We start from the raw sequence: 12,734 nt of genomic DNA on the forward strand, positions 1-12,734 counted from the left end.
ACTTATATCTCCCAAATTATACATTATTCACAATCGAATTCATGCAAAATTTGAACTATGCTTGAAAAATTGCATCATTGATTTAACTGTGCCAAAAAGAAAAAAAATACAAGGTTATTCTTTCATATACATTTTTTTTTGGGGGGGGGGGTAATTTGTTTATATACATCTCATTTTTATTGTGTTTGTTATATGTACAAAGACTGATGCATATGAATATTGTTGGTAGTGGACCTACTTTTACTCAAAGTGTGAAACATAATCAGCACATATTACTATTATCTACAAATAAATAACTGTATTTTTTTCCCGAGATTTCACACCCATGAAGAGCTAAATTTGTGCAACTGCAAGAATTGACATTTACGCAGGACACAATAAATTAACCCTCCCAGGCTTTCTGGCTGACAAATTCAGCTACACCATCACAACAGTCAAAATCAATCAAGTGACTGTTTTCAACAGTTTAAGAATTCCCTTGTTGATTTGATATAGCCATGCTTTGACTGGAGGTGATTGATATGCCAGCTGTACCTACCAGTTACCTTCTTTGTCTGTTGATGGAATATGACTAGTCACAGCGTCTACGAGAATGTGACCTGACTGTTTTGACTAGTCTGGAAACAAATGCGAGGCAGGGGAAGTTGAAGTAATTTTTGACTGTCTGTGACTGATCAAACAATAGGAGGGTTTTAAAAATTGTGAAGTGGGTGCCCAAGTAAGAAATAATGGATCGTTGTCAGGCAAGAATGCAGGAATACAGGACAACTTTAGCATTCAAGAAATCCCAATTTCTGGTTATGAAACATAAAATGCAAGGGGCAATTTCTTTTGTCCTCAATCTCTAAATTCCAAAGAGTGAAAATAGAAGACCAGGCGATTGAGAGTTGTAATCACTCTTCTTTTAGATTGAAAAACTCTTCGTTTATCGAGGGCACGTGGCGTGCCGTCCGCCATCCACCGGTAGGGTAGCCCCCGTGATAAACGTGGCAGCATCAGAGGCAAGGAAGGCGATGGCATTGGCTGCTTCGTCGGGCTGCCCGGGTCGCCCGAGGGCGTGAGCTGTTTTCGAGCGTTCTAAGAACTGTAGGAGCAAAACAAATGAATTCATTTTGCTTTGCCGCCTTCCCCACTTTGTCGGAGAATAACCACTTTGATCCATTGATCAAGGATAGACACACACACCCATTTTTGTGAAAACCGGCAATCATGGACCCCTATTCTCCCTAACTTTGTCCAACAACTTTGTCCAAGAAAAATAAAACATTTTCATTCCTGTCGGCTTTCTTTTCCTGCCCGCAACCCTTTATTTTTATAAATACAATTTATAAAATTTGGGAGGGGGGAGGGGGCCCCCTCTTTCCTTTTTTCAAAAGCCCGGAAAAGAAACTTTTTTTAGCTTGGTCTTATCACAGACTTAGTGAAATTTGCCCCAAACTAGGTTGGTTAAGGTGTGACTGAAGATTTATAATTTTGGGAAGCATTTTCTGTAAAATAACTGCAGTACAGACAGTAATTATGAAGCTTATAACATTAGCAATGCTTGAAATCTGGGAAATGATGGCAGGGGATCTCTCAGAGAGGCTCCAGATTTTTTTTTTTTTTAATCAGAAATATCTTGAGTTTAAGAAAACTAGACCTTTTCAATTTTAAACCAAAAAAGCAACGAACCTCTGCATAAGCTTCATCGTCAATCCCGGAAGCTTTCTGTAAGTTGGTTACAATCACACCAGGACTGTTAGAGAAATTAAAACCCCAAAACCTCAGAATTTGTTATTTGAAAATAAAATAAACAGACGGCAATTTTTTAGCAAATGATTTTATCCTTCTCTTCAAATACAAAATTATTTTCAGGATAACGACGTCATTGTGGGCTTAAATAAATTATTTCTCCACGCACTTACTTAATTGAATTCACACGCACTCCTTTGGGCGCCAATTCTGAAAATAAAGACACAATAAAATGTAATATTTTATTTTTGGCGGGGGGAAATTTGGAAACTTTTCTTCGACCTATTTACTTTGATATTGAAGTACTGGTAAATAATGGAGAAATTGTTTCTTTCATTTAGCCATTTGTAAGCTGACATCTGACGGACCTTGTAAAATGCTTTATAACACTGCATGAATGGTTTGAGGGGTCCATGCATGGCCATGAGATGATTTTTCCGAGGAACACATTTTGTGCAACTTTCTACTCCTCTTTAAATGTATGAAAACTATTTGACACCCCTTTTTGGTTAATTTTATTGAAATGTGCACATTTAAAAATTGTCCATGCTTTTCCGGTCAACTGAGGGCATTGTTCACTGTTCAGTTTGGGGGTTTTCTGATCAAATTTTGAACCCAAAAATGTACTCATTGAAAACATTTTTGAGCGTCCATACTGAAATTTGTATCCTCGTGGAGATATTTCTTTATTCTCGTGTACTAAAGTTTTCGAGTTTGAAAGTACAGTTTCAAAATGCTCTTATTTTATCCAGGATTAATTTCCTTGGCTGAAATTTTGACTTATAATATCCTTTTCTAAAACTCTACCAATTGCGATCAACATACCTTGGAAATTCCTAGTTTTTGAGTAAAATCCGTATATCTATTTCGTGAAAACCTTGTGGAGACGTATTCATCTATAGAAATTGCCCTGTGGAGACGTATACAATATTTTGTTCCCTATTGTGTGCATGTCTCCAGAGGGCACGGTGTATCAGATCAAGGTTTGCTCACTGACGTACTGCCATGCACTGACAATCACCAAAGAAAAAAAATCAGCATGACATTTAAAATGACAGCATGCCAGAAAGAATAATATCACAGGGAGTTTAGTGCCATTACCATATTTAACCCTTACATAACTCAACCCATCAAACTCCAACAGCATGATTTGTTGGAATCTGTCGGGATGGGTACAGTACCCCTAAACTGACAGTCTTTTACATTGGGTTGGCACACCTCCAGAAACTAAGTCAGAAATATGCGTGTACAGTTTCCCATATGGTGTTGGAATTTGCCAGGATGGGTATGGTTCCTAGTAAATCATGCTAGGGAGTTAGGATTAAACCAAGTAAGCTTTTCAACAATAACTTTGTCAGTTACTTTTTGGATAGCTGCAAATGATCTACTCTACCTTTAGGCCAAAAAAAAGTCTCCGGTTTCTGGTATGGAGCTTGCCCAAAAAGTGGTGTGGCGACGCGGCTTTTTTTTTTTTTTTTTACCTGATTTTTTTGCTTCAAATGTCAGCTGATGACTGCAAATGGTGCCCGACTAAACTTAGTGCAAATATATGGGAGTCCAGAGAGGCCACATAAAGCTTATTCTCGACCATAACCCAATCTAAAAACACGTTAAAATTGTGCAGCAGCAGGATTCCAGTCAAACCAGTGAGTTTGGCGGTTTTGAGACATCATCTTTCATTGAAAAAAAAACTTTTTCATTTTGCTGACGCGCATGGCTACGGTGACGCGCACACATACAGAAGCCAGAGACTTTTTTTTTTTGGCCTTATACTAAATAAGCTATTTATATCAATAAAGCAAATTGACCAAAGTAAACTGACCTAATGAAGTCACTCTGGTGAACTGGTCCAGGGCGCTCTTAGACATACAGTATGTTAGCACTCCTGGGAACTGGTATCCAAAAGGACAAATCAGAATTTACTTTACCACACGGAAACATGATGTATTATTCATTCATTTATTCATTTAAGTTTAACTCTAGATGCATACAGCAGCTGTTGAGCGGGCATGGAGAGTCAGTCCCATGCCCAACATAAAAACCTTCAGTATTCCCTCCGCAGTGCTCGCTTGAAGAATTTGTCAGTGGTGATGGCATGGATGTTGACTACCTGCGGCAGGAGGGTAGGTAACCGGTTGCCAGATTTCCGGTTCTTGTCCTCATTGAACAAGAGACGCTTGGTGAGGTAAGCGTTTGGTTGTCTGACAAGATGGGCTAGGTACTTTGTTTGCTGACGCTGTACGAATTCAGCAAGCTTCTTGCATCTGCAAATCCGCAAGATGTCGACATTAGTCAGCTTTAGTTTGAACTCGTCATCCTTCCTATTGTATCCTCTGCGAATCATTCTCCTTAGGAAGGAGATACATGTGGACTCGAGTCTGTCCCACTGTCATTGATTTAGGTTCCATAAAGGAAAATATGTTGATTTCATATTTGTTTAGACGATTTCCTTCTTTAATTTTCAGAACTGCCAAAAAAGAAAGATTTGAGGGCAGAAATGTGAGGGGAACTTTTGTTAAGAAGCTTCGTCAACCCATCAAATTCAAAGAAACTATGCAGTATAAGATCGATGGCCCTTTCCTTTTCTGATTTTTTGGCCGTACTGAATAAAATTGGGACACGAAGCCCCCCCCCCCCCAAAAAAAATATCCGAAAATGCTCACCGCCCGCAGTCCACCGACACTAGAGACATTAACAATGTTGCCTTTGCTTTCAATCAAGTGAGGAACGGCCAGAGATGTCAGATGAAATACTGACCTGGTGTCAACGAGAGAAAATTATATCCATCAGGGGCGTCAACCCAAATCTCCTGGATCTTTCAAGTCTACCAGAAGGGGAATCGGAAGATTCTGCAGGATTGAGGAAGGTAGAGCCCAGCCACCATCACTTTATAGGTGAGCTTGATGCTCCTCGGAAATTGAGGAGCACATTGGACCCTCACCCCCGGTTTATCAGGCTGGCGTTCCTGAGCCACACCAAACCAATCAGATTATGGGCTCCATGTGCCAACGAAAGAGGGCGCCCTTTTACCCAGCAACGACGTCCCATGGGCGGGACATTTCGCTGGTTGACGCGCACCGTTCCTTGTGTGTGATGCACGTACACCAGGGGGTGTGTACTATGTGCACGCAGTGGCTGGGCTTCGCCACAAATGAATTGCAGTCAGGCAAGATGGCATCGGTCGGTCACCCCTAACTGTACCCTCTTTGCCGGTGAGGGGGTACTTGTGAACGGAGCGGATAGGAGCGTCTCGAGTCGACCAAAATAGATTCTTGGATTCAGACATCATTCAAACCCACCGTAAGGGCGATGCATCGTAGGTGTATTTATAGCACAACACAGTGACTGATATACATATTTATTCAACGTACAGTAAATAGTGGTCGGAAATTCAGCAAAGTGTCATTGGATCTCCTCTCAAACAGTTTTTAAAACATAAACCAAATGGCGGACATATGATGCAGTTTTAAAGGCAAACAAGCTTGCGGTGGGCTGTACAGCTACATAATTTCAACCGCAAGCTAAATGATAATTACTTTGATGCATTTTTAACTTACAACTTCACACACATTGTCTCGGTTTCAGAGTCTCATTTATGGTATAAAACTGGCCAAGAAAAGTACTAGGAAAGATATTTCCTCTGTATTGACTAACAAGCCCCCAGATAGCAATTTCATGTCATCAAAGTCAATTTGAGCAGTGAGAAAATACGAGCATTTTCTTAGAAAACACTTACAATTTTTCAGTCCACTCTCATAGGGTTTGTACACAGGGTGTTGAGTGAACTTCTTATATGGAAATCTTTCCAAGTACTATTCTTATTTTAATATGACCACTAGAAACCTCGTAACTTGTGACATCTTTTAAGCCATTGTCAAGGAACTTACGATGAGTAAAACACATCGTAAGTTTCGTGAACTGGACCATAAAAGGCATTGCAAGTTGTGACGTGTTATGCCTCGCGACTGGAGTAAAGCCCGGTTCATACTTCATGCGAAAGCGAATGCGAAGCGAATTTGACGTCAGGAAACATTCGCTGCGAAATTCGCCCGGGTTGAAATATGTTCAACTTTTACAAATTCGCAGCGCGAATACTTGCCACAACGTCACAATTCGCGTTCGCTTTCGCGCCAAGTATGAACCGGGCTTTACGACACATCGCAGCACTTCATGCTCAGGAAATCGGGTGCAGCCCAGCACATGGGTAATTAGAACGCCAGTCATTCAGAGAAATGGAAGACTCTGTGGCTCAATCCTATGAAATAAACACGTAACGTTCCATGCTTACCGGATGTTGGCATTCATCATGGTGTCATAGGCCTTCATGCTCGTCGTTTCAATGGTTACGTGCGATATAATGCCAGCGCAGTTTACCTGGTCAAATACACAATAAAACTCTATATTTTTAGTTGTTCACATTAGCGTTCATTCTTTTCATTTGTGGTCACTCTTAGATGGAATTTGACTCGGACGAAACTTCCGCTGGACTGCCTCTGGCAATAATAACAAGATTATAAACATCTAAATCTCGGCTCTAGGCAACAAAGAATGAACAAAAGAGAACAAACAAACAAAAACAAACTTAAAACTTAACCCTTCTAGTCTTCTGTGCTTCACAACCCTTCAAGTTTTGCAAAACCACTTTTTCCCCCCAGAGTTAGAACCAAACACTTCAAATTCCTTTGAGGTAATCTTCTGTGGAGCATGGATAACACTTCAAATCCCTGCACAATTCTTTCGTGTGGTTCAGCTCAGGGCATACACATGGGCATAGACAGGATTTTTTTCTAGGGGGGGGGGGGGGCAAAGCACATTTTTCCCCAAAAAATCCTTGCACTTTCTCTAGCATTTTGCAGATGCTCAACTTGTTTATAAAATTAATAAAAAAAATATTTAGACTTCACGCCTCTTTTTCTTTTCTTGTTCTGTTTTTCTATTTTTTCCCCGAGTACACCACCTGGTATTTCCCTTTTAAATAAACTGTTGAGTTTTCCTCTTCGATGAAACTGATAATGATTACTGCGTCTCTGGGTTTTCCTTAGAACCATACTCAAAGAGGAATCTGGGAAAATGCTAAGGTGGTTCTGAGACAATGGGTCGTCATTGATGAAGTCAAGACAAGGATAATAAGCCTAGTCCAACTGGATCTGAACGTTTGACAGCTGGTCAGCTGGTCAGTCTCAGCTGGATGGCTTCAGCTGGTCAGTCTTCGTTTTGGCCAGTCTCTCAGCTTGATTACTTAAAAATACATCATTTGACTTGGATGAAACTTGGAGTTCATCCAAGTCAAATGATGCATTTGCACTCGGTGACTCAGTGAGTAACTCATTGAATCAGATAACGACAGGCCGGCCCTTTAGGTGAGTGACCATCAGAACTCTTCAGACAGCCCAGGAGCCTGCGCTGCGCCGACATTTCATGGGTCACAAATGACGTCAGGCCAGTCGCCTTCAACATGATGAGACCGCTTGTTCTACCTAAAATTGAGCTGGTTTAAGTAAGTAAAGTCTCTCACAAGCCAATGTGGCCCATCAGGCCAGCGTTCATTTCCGGTTTCAGTAACATGAAATGACTGAGAATATTTCCCGGCTAAAACCGGTACCCATTTATACTCCTGGGTGGAGAGAGGCAAGTGGGGTGAAGTGGCTTGCCCAAGGACACAACATTTGACCGACGGTTTGATTCAAACCTATGACCCTCTGATCAGGAGTCACGAACCGAACCCTTACCACTATAGGCCACACTTCTGCTATAGGCCACACTCACTCGCCTAAAAATGTTTACTCCTGGGTGAAGATGTGGCAAGTGAGGATGAATTGGCTTGCCCAAGGACACAACATTTGACCTGCAGCTAGATTCGAACCCATGACCCTCTGATCAGGAGTCACAAACCCAAACACAAGCCACTAAAGGCCACATTCCCGCTAGAGGCCCAACTCACTCAGCTAAAAATTGAGCTGAGTGGCACAACTCACTATTTCAAGCATTGCAATACAGCCTTTGGTCACAAAGCCTTGAGTTGCATCTTAATTTGGCATCAACCAGAAAATTTGGATTTTAAATTGACAAAAAAGTAAGACCCAAACTGGTGATGTTATTACCAAGATGTCCAACTTGCCGAAGTGTTCCAGTGTCTTCCGGATCAGTTTCTGGTTGTCCTCCTCTTTAGTCAAATCTCCGACAACAACCAGCTGGAAAAAAAAGACCAAAAAATAACAGCGTTGCTGTTGAAACCCCTCAGCCAGAGTCAAGTTATCATCCGGAAACCATTAACCTTTAACTCAACGTGGTGACCTTGACCTTTGGCCTTTGACCCCAGAACCAGTCCCAACATGCCTGTACCAATGGGAAACCCCCTACCGAAGTTAGACACCAACATTTCATTTCTAACTCAAGTTATCATTCGGAACCATTTACATTGAACTCACCACGGTGACCTTGACCTTTGACCTTTTGACCCCAAAACTAACCCCAACTTGCCTGTACCCAAGGGCAAACCCCTACCTCAGTCAGACACCAAAATCTCATTTCTAACTCAAGTTATCATCCGGAAACCATTTACCTTTTTCTCACCATGCTGACCTTGACCTTTGACCTTTTGACCCCAAAACCAATCCCAACTTGCCTTCTCCCAAGGGGAACCCTCTTCCAAAGTTAGACACCAAAATCGCATTTCTAACTTAAGTTATCATCCGGAAACCATTTACCTTTAACTCACAATGGTGACCTTGACCTTTGACCTTTTGACCCCAAAACCAATCCCAACTTGCCTACTCCCAAGGGCAACCCTCTACCAAAGTTAGACACCAAAATCTCATTTCTAACTCAAGTTATCATCCTGAAACCATTTACATTTAACTCACCACGGTGACCTTGACCTTTGACCTTTTGACCCCAAAACCAATCCCAACTTGCCTACTCCCAAGGGCAACCCCCTATCAAAGTTAGACACCAAAATCTCATTTCTAACTAAAGTTATCATCCGGAAACCATTTACCTTTATCTCACCATGCTGACCTTGACCTTTGACCTTTTGACCCCAAAACCAATCCCAACTTGCCTTCTCCCAAGGGCAACCCTCTTCCAAAGTTAGACACCAAAATCTCATTTCTAACTCAGGTTATCATCCGGAAACCATTTACATTTAACTCACCACGGTGACCTTGACCATTGACCTTTTGACCTCAAAACCAATCCCAACTTGCCTACTCCAAAGGGCAACCCCCTACCGAAGTTACAACCCCAAACAACATTTCTAACTCAAGTTATCATCCGGAAACTAAGCTGCCCGGACGGCCCGACGGACGGACGGACAGACATACATCCGGACGGACGGACGCCCTAGGCGATGACAATACCCCTCGAGCCTCTCGGCTGAGGGGTAAAAAAGGATGGGATATTTGTCTCCTGCTGCAAGCTCCATTTTCTACGATTAAACTCTAACCCTGCCAGACAGAGTGCATAAGGTTGAAAGTCCGCTCACCGGCTCTGATCCATTGTCCTGGCATACAATTGCCACCTTGTCCAAGTTCGCAGCATTTCTCCCAGTGACGGTTAGCTTCGACCCGAGCTTGGCAAACAGCACGCTGGTAGCCCAGCCTATGCCAGAACCAGCACCTATCAAACACAAGAAAGATTAAACGATCAAGAGAAGTAATCCCAAGAGAAATCACTTGGAGATGTGCAAAACAAATTTTACTAACGACCTCTCATATCCAGCCTTTTCCAAAAATAGCAATGCCTACTAATAATAGAACTTAAATAAACTGTGGCTATATTTAAGGACAATGGGACTGTTCTCAGACTGCTGTTGCTCATTCTAATACACCTGTGATATATCAACTAATTAATTAGGCGGGGGCCTGCATGCGGTCGACCATGCAATGCACGCGTGGGGGCCGATCATGCCTACACGTTGCCCCATAAATGTGGCCAATTTACTGGACTACCTCCTTAAACATAGGCCACACTTCCATATGTGCAAAGACATGTCGAACTTTGCCAAATTTTGATTTTCAATTTTAGGCTTAGTAAGTTAGTTTGTAGTTTGGTTGTTGTTTTTTTTGCTTTAGAAGCCATAAATCAAGCATACTCACCCTCTGTATAGGCTAATCAGAAAGTGCTGCCTTTTTCAGATGTTGAATATTTGTGGAAATTTCATGTTGATATTTTGATACGCAAACGTGTGCAAATGAATCTGGAAATTTCACAAAAAATAGATATCTGAAAAAGGCAGCACTTTCTGATTAGCCTATAAAAGAAGGTGAGTACTAGGCCTAGGCCTATGCTTCTAAAGTAAAAAACCTACAAAAGTCAAAACAATGCAAAATAAGCCTAAAATAAATAAATAAAAATCAACATGATCACAACAAATAAACATCGGCCTGCAAAAGATGAATACTGCATGAAAATTTGGGGAGCAACTATAGAATGCAGGGCCACGCCGAAGCAAGGTTTTTTATTTTGCCTGGAGGCGTGGATGGAATAGGAGTAATAGATATGCAAACCTGCCAAAAAGTGCTAAGTACAGCGAAGGCATGCACTGCACTTGTCTTCAAAGCTTCTCATGAAGGATCGGAAGGGAGGGCGTGCTTGTAAATGTGTTGGGGGCACTGTCTGGAGCGGCGGAGGCGCGGAGTCTTGGAGTCGCAGAATCGCGGAGACGCGGGGCACTGGAGTGGCCGCAGTGGCGGAGGCGCGGAGTCGCGGAGTCGCAGAGACGCGCACCGATAGAGGGCGCAATTCTCGGCGGAATCTTTTGAGAACGAAGCATCCATATCCATTTTAATTGGGCGGGCCAATTAGGAAGGGGGGGGGAGGGCGACGGGGCACTGTCTGGAGTCGCGGAGTCGGGGAGTCGCAGAGTCACTTTAATTGGGCGGGCCAATTAGGAAGGGGGGGGGAGGGCGACGGGGCACTGTCTGGAGTCGCGGAGGCGCGGAGGCGCGGAGTCGGGGAGTCGCAGAGTCACTTTAATTGGGCGGGCCAATTAGGAAGGGGGGGGGAGGGCGACGGGGCACTGTCTGGAGTCGCGGAGGCGCGGAGTCGGGGAGTCGCAGAGTCACTTTAATTGGGCGGGCCAATTAGGAAGGGGGGGAGGGCGACGGGGCACTGTCTGGAGTCGCGGAGGCGTGGAGTCGGGGAGTCGCAGAGTCACTTTAATTGGGCGGGCCAATTAGGAAGGGGGGGGAGGGCGACGGGGCACTGTCTGGAGTCGCGGAGGCGCGGAGTCGGGGAGTCGCAGAGTCACTTTAATTGGGCGGGCCAATTAGGAAGGGGGGGAGGGCGACGGGGCACTGTCTGGAGTCGCGGAGGCGCGGAGTCGGGGAGTCGCAGAGTCACTTTAATTGGGCGGGCCAATTAGGAAGGGGGGGGAGGGCGACGGGGCACTGTCTGGAGTCGCGGAGGCGCGGAGGCGCGGAGTCGCGGAGTCGCAGAGTCGCTTTAATTGGGCGCGCAAATTAGGAAGGGGGGGGGGAGGGCGACGGGGCACTGTCTCTCAGTGGTGGAGGCGCGGAGTCGCGGAGTCGCAGAGACGCGCACCGATAGAGGGCGCAATTCTCTGCGGCTCCACGACTCCACGATCGATTTTCAGAGGTAGGTCGACTGCGGTTCCACGCCTCCACGCAGCCGTACGGAGGCGCGGATGTAGAGTAAAGTGGCCCTGCATTCTATAGTTGTACCAAATTTGGATACTTTAAAACAACACAATTAGATCTTATTCTTACAGAAATAAATGCTAACGAAAACCCTTACATGACTTACCTGTCACGATAGAAACTTTCCCGGCAAGTGTCATCATGGGCGCCGCCATGATTTTTAATGATTGCGCGCCCCCAACGTCCAAACAGATGCACAGGACACCGGCCTTAATAATAATAATTAGGTTATTATTATGAACCAGGTAAAAGAATGTTTTAAATTGAATTTTCGTCCAGTGATTTGTCATTACGTTTAAACATGAAGAGATTTAATTTCATAAGAAACCGTCAAAAAATAAAGCAATATTGACCGTAACAGTACAGTGTTTTTAGCGCGACAAATGCAATCCGAATGCAAATCAATATGTATTTTTCGCATGTAAAACACTACATTGTTACGATCATATTATTGTTATCGTTGGACTGTTGCTGATGATATTCAATGCACCTCTGTTACACATCGTGGAAAATGAGCGCTCGAAATTTCAGTTTAATATATCGTGTATTTCTTGAGTTATGTATCGGAAACCGAGTTGTTCTTTTTGCTCAATAGTGCAGCATCTGCACCGATAATCTTTTATTTTATATAGAGGGCGCGCCACATAAATAGTGGTCTCCATAATTATCCACCACCAAACTCGTTTGGGGGGCAACAACTCCATCAATACAACATATTTTAAATTGAATTTTCGACCAGTGATTTGTCATTATGTTTAACATTAAGAGATTTAATTTCATAAGAAACCGTCAAAAAATAAAGCAATATTGACCGTAACAATACAGTGTTTTTAGCGCGACAAATGCAATCTGAATGAAAATCAATGTGTATTTTTCGCATGTAAAACACTACATTGTTACGATCATATTATTTTTATCGTTGGACTGTTGCTGATGATATTCAATACACCTCTGTTACACATCGTGGAAAATGAGTGCTCGAAATTTCAGTTTAATATATCGTGTATTTCTTGAGTTATGTATCGGAAACCGAGTTGTTCTTTTTGTTCAATAGTGCAGCATCCGCACCGATAATCTTTTATTTTATATAGAGGGCGCGCCACATAAATAGTGGTCTCCATAATTATCCACCACCAAACTCGTTTGGGGGGCAACAACTCCATCAATACAACATATTTTAAATTGAATTTTCGACCAGTGATTTGTCATTATGTTTAACATTAAGAGATTTAATTTCATACGAAACCGTCAGAAAATAAAGCAATATTGACCGTAACAGTACAGTGTTTTTAGCGCGACAAATGCAATCTGAATGAAAATCAATGTGAATTTTTCGCATGTAAA

General features: G+C 42.9%; 1 protein-coding gene across 2 annotated transcripts; it reads right to left on the reverse strand.

Moving 5' to 3' along the window:
* Nucleotides 1–509: 509 nt before the first annotated feature.
* LOC119734706 (3-oxoacyl-[acyl-carrier-protein] reductase FabG-like) lies at nt 510–11,617 on the reverse strand. Of its 2 annotated transcripts, XM_038208246.1 has the most exons (9): nt 11,497–11,608; nt 9,215–9,348; nt 7,833–7,922; nt 6,020–6,105; nt 4,395–4,488; nt 3,554–3,623; nt 1,905–1,941; nt 1,672–1,735; nt 510–1,084 (listed from the first exon to the last, which is right to left on the reverse strand). In XM_038208246.1, exons 1-9 carry the CDS (start codon nt 11,543–11,545, stop codon nt 926–928), a joined length of 783 nt encoding a protein of 260 aa, XP_038064174.1. In that variant the 5' UTR covers nt 11,546–11,608; the 3' UTR covers nt 510–925. The 2 variants fall into 2 exon arrangements, with proteins under 2 accessions (XP_038064174.1, XP_038064175.1); XM_038208247.1 differs by lacking the exon at nt 7,833–7,922 and having other exon boundaries at nt 11,497–11,617.
* Between the last annotated feature and the right edge of the window lie 1,117 nt (nt 11,618–12,734).

Source organism: Patiria miniata, unplaced genomic scaffold (genome assembly GCF_015706575.1).
Source record: "Patiria miniata isolate m_02_andy unplaced genomic scaffold, ASM1570657v1 HiC_scaffold_28, whole genome shotgun sequence".
NCBI classification, from domain to species: domain Eukaryota; kingdom Metazoa; phylum Echinodermata; class Asteroidea; order Valvatida; family Asterinidae; genus Patiria; species Patiria miniata.

Bases quoted from the DNA above. Each gene is read 5' to 3' on its own strand.
- LOC119734706 (XM_038208246.1), bottom strand. From the start codon at position 11,545: ATGGCGGCGCCCATGATGACACTTGCCGGGAAAGTTTCTATCGTGACA. The intron at 4,489-6,019 runs GTAAGCATGGAA...CGTTGACACCAG, and splicing joins ATGATGAATGCCAACATCCG to GTCAGTATTTCATCTGACAT. The intron at 3,624-4,394 runs GTGAGCATTTTC...TTTGGATACCAG, and splicing joins GTGTCGGTGGACTGCGGGCG to TTCCCAGGAGTGCTAACATA.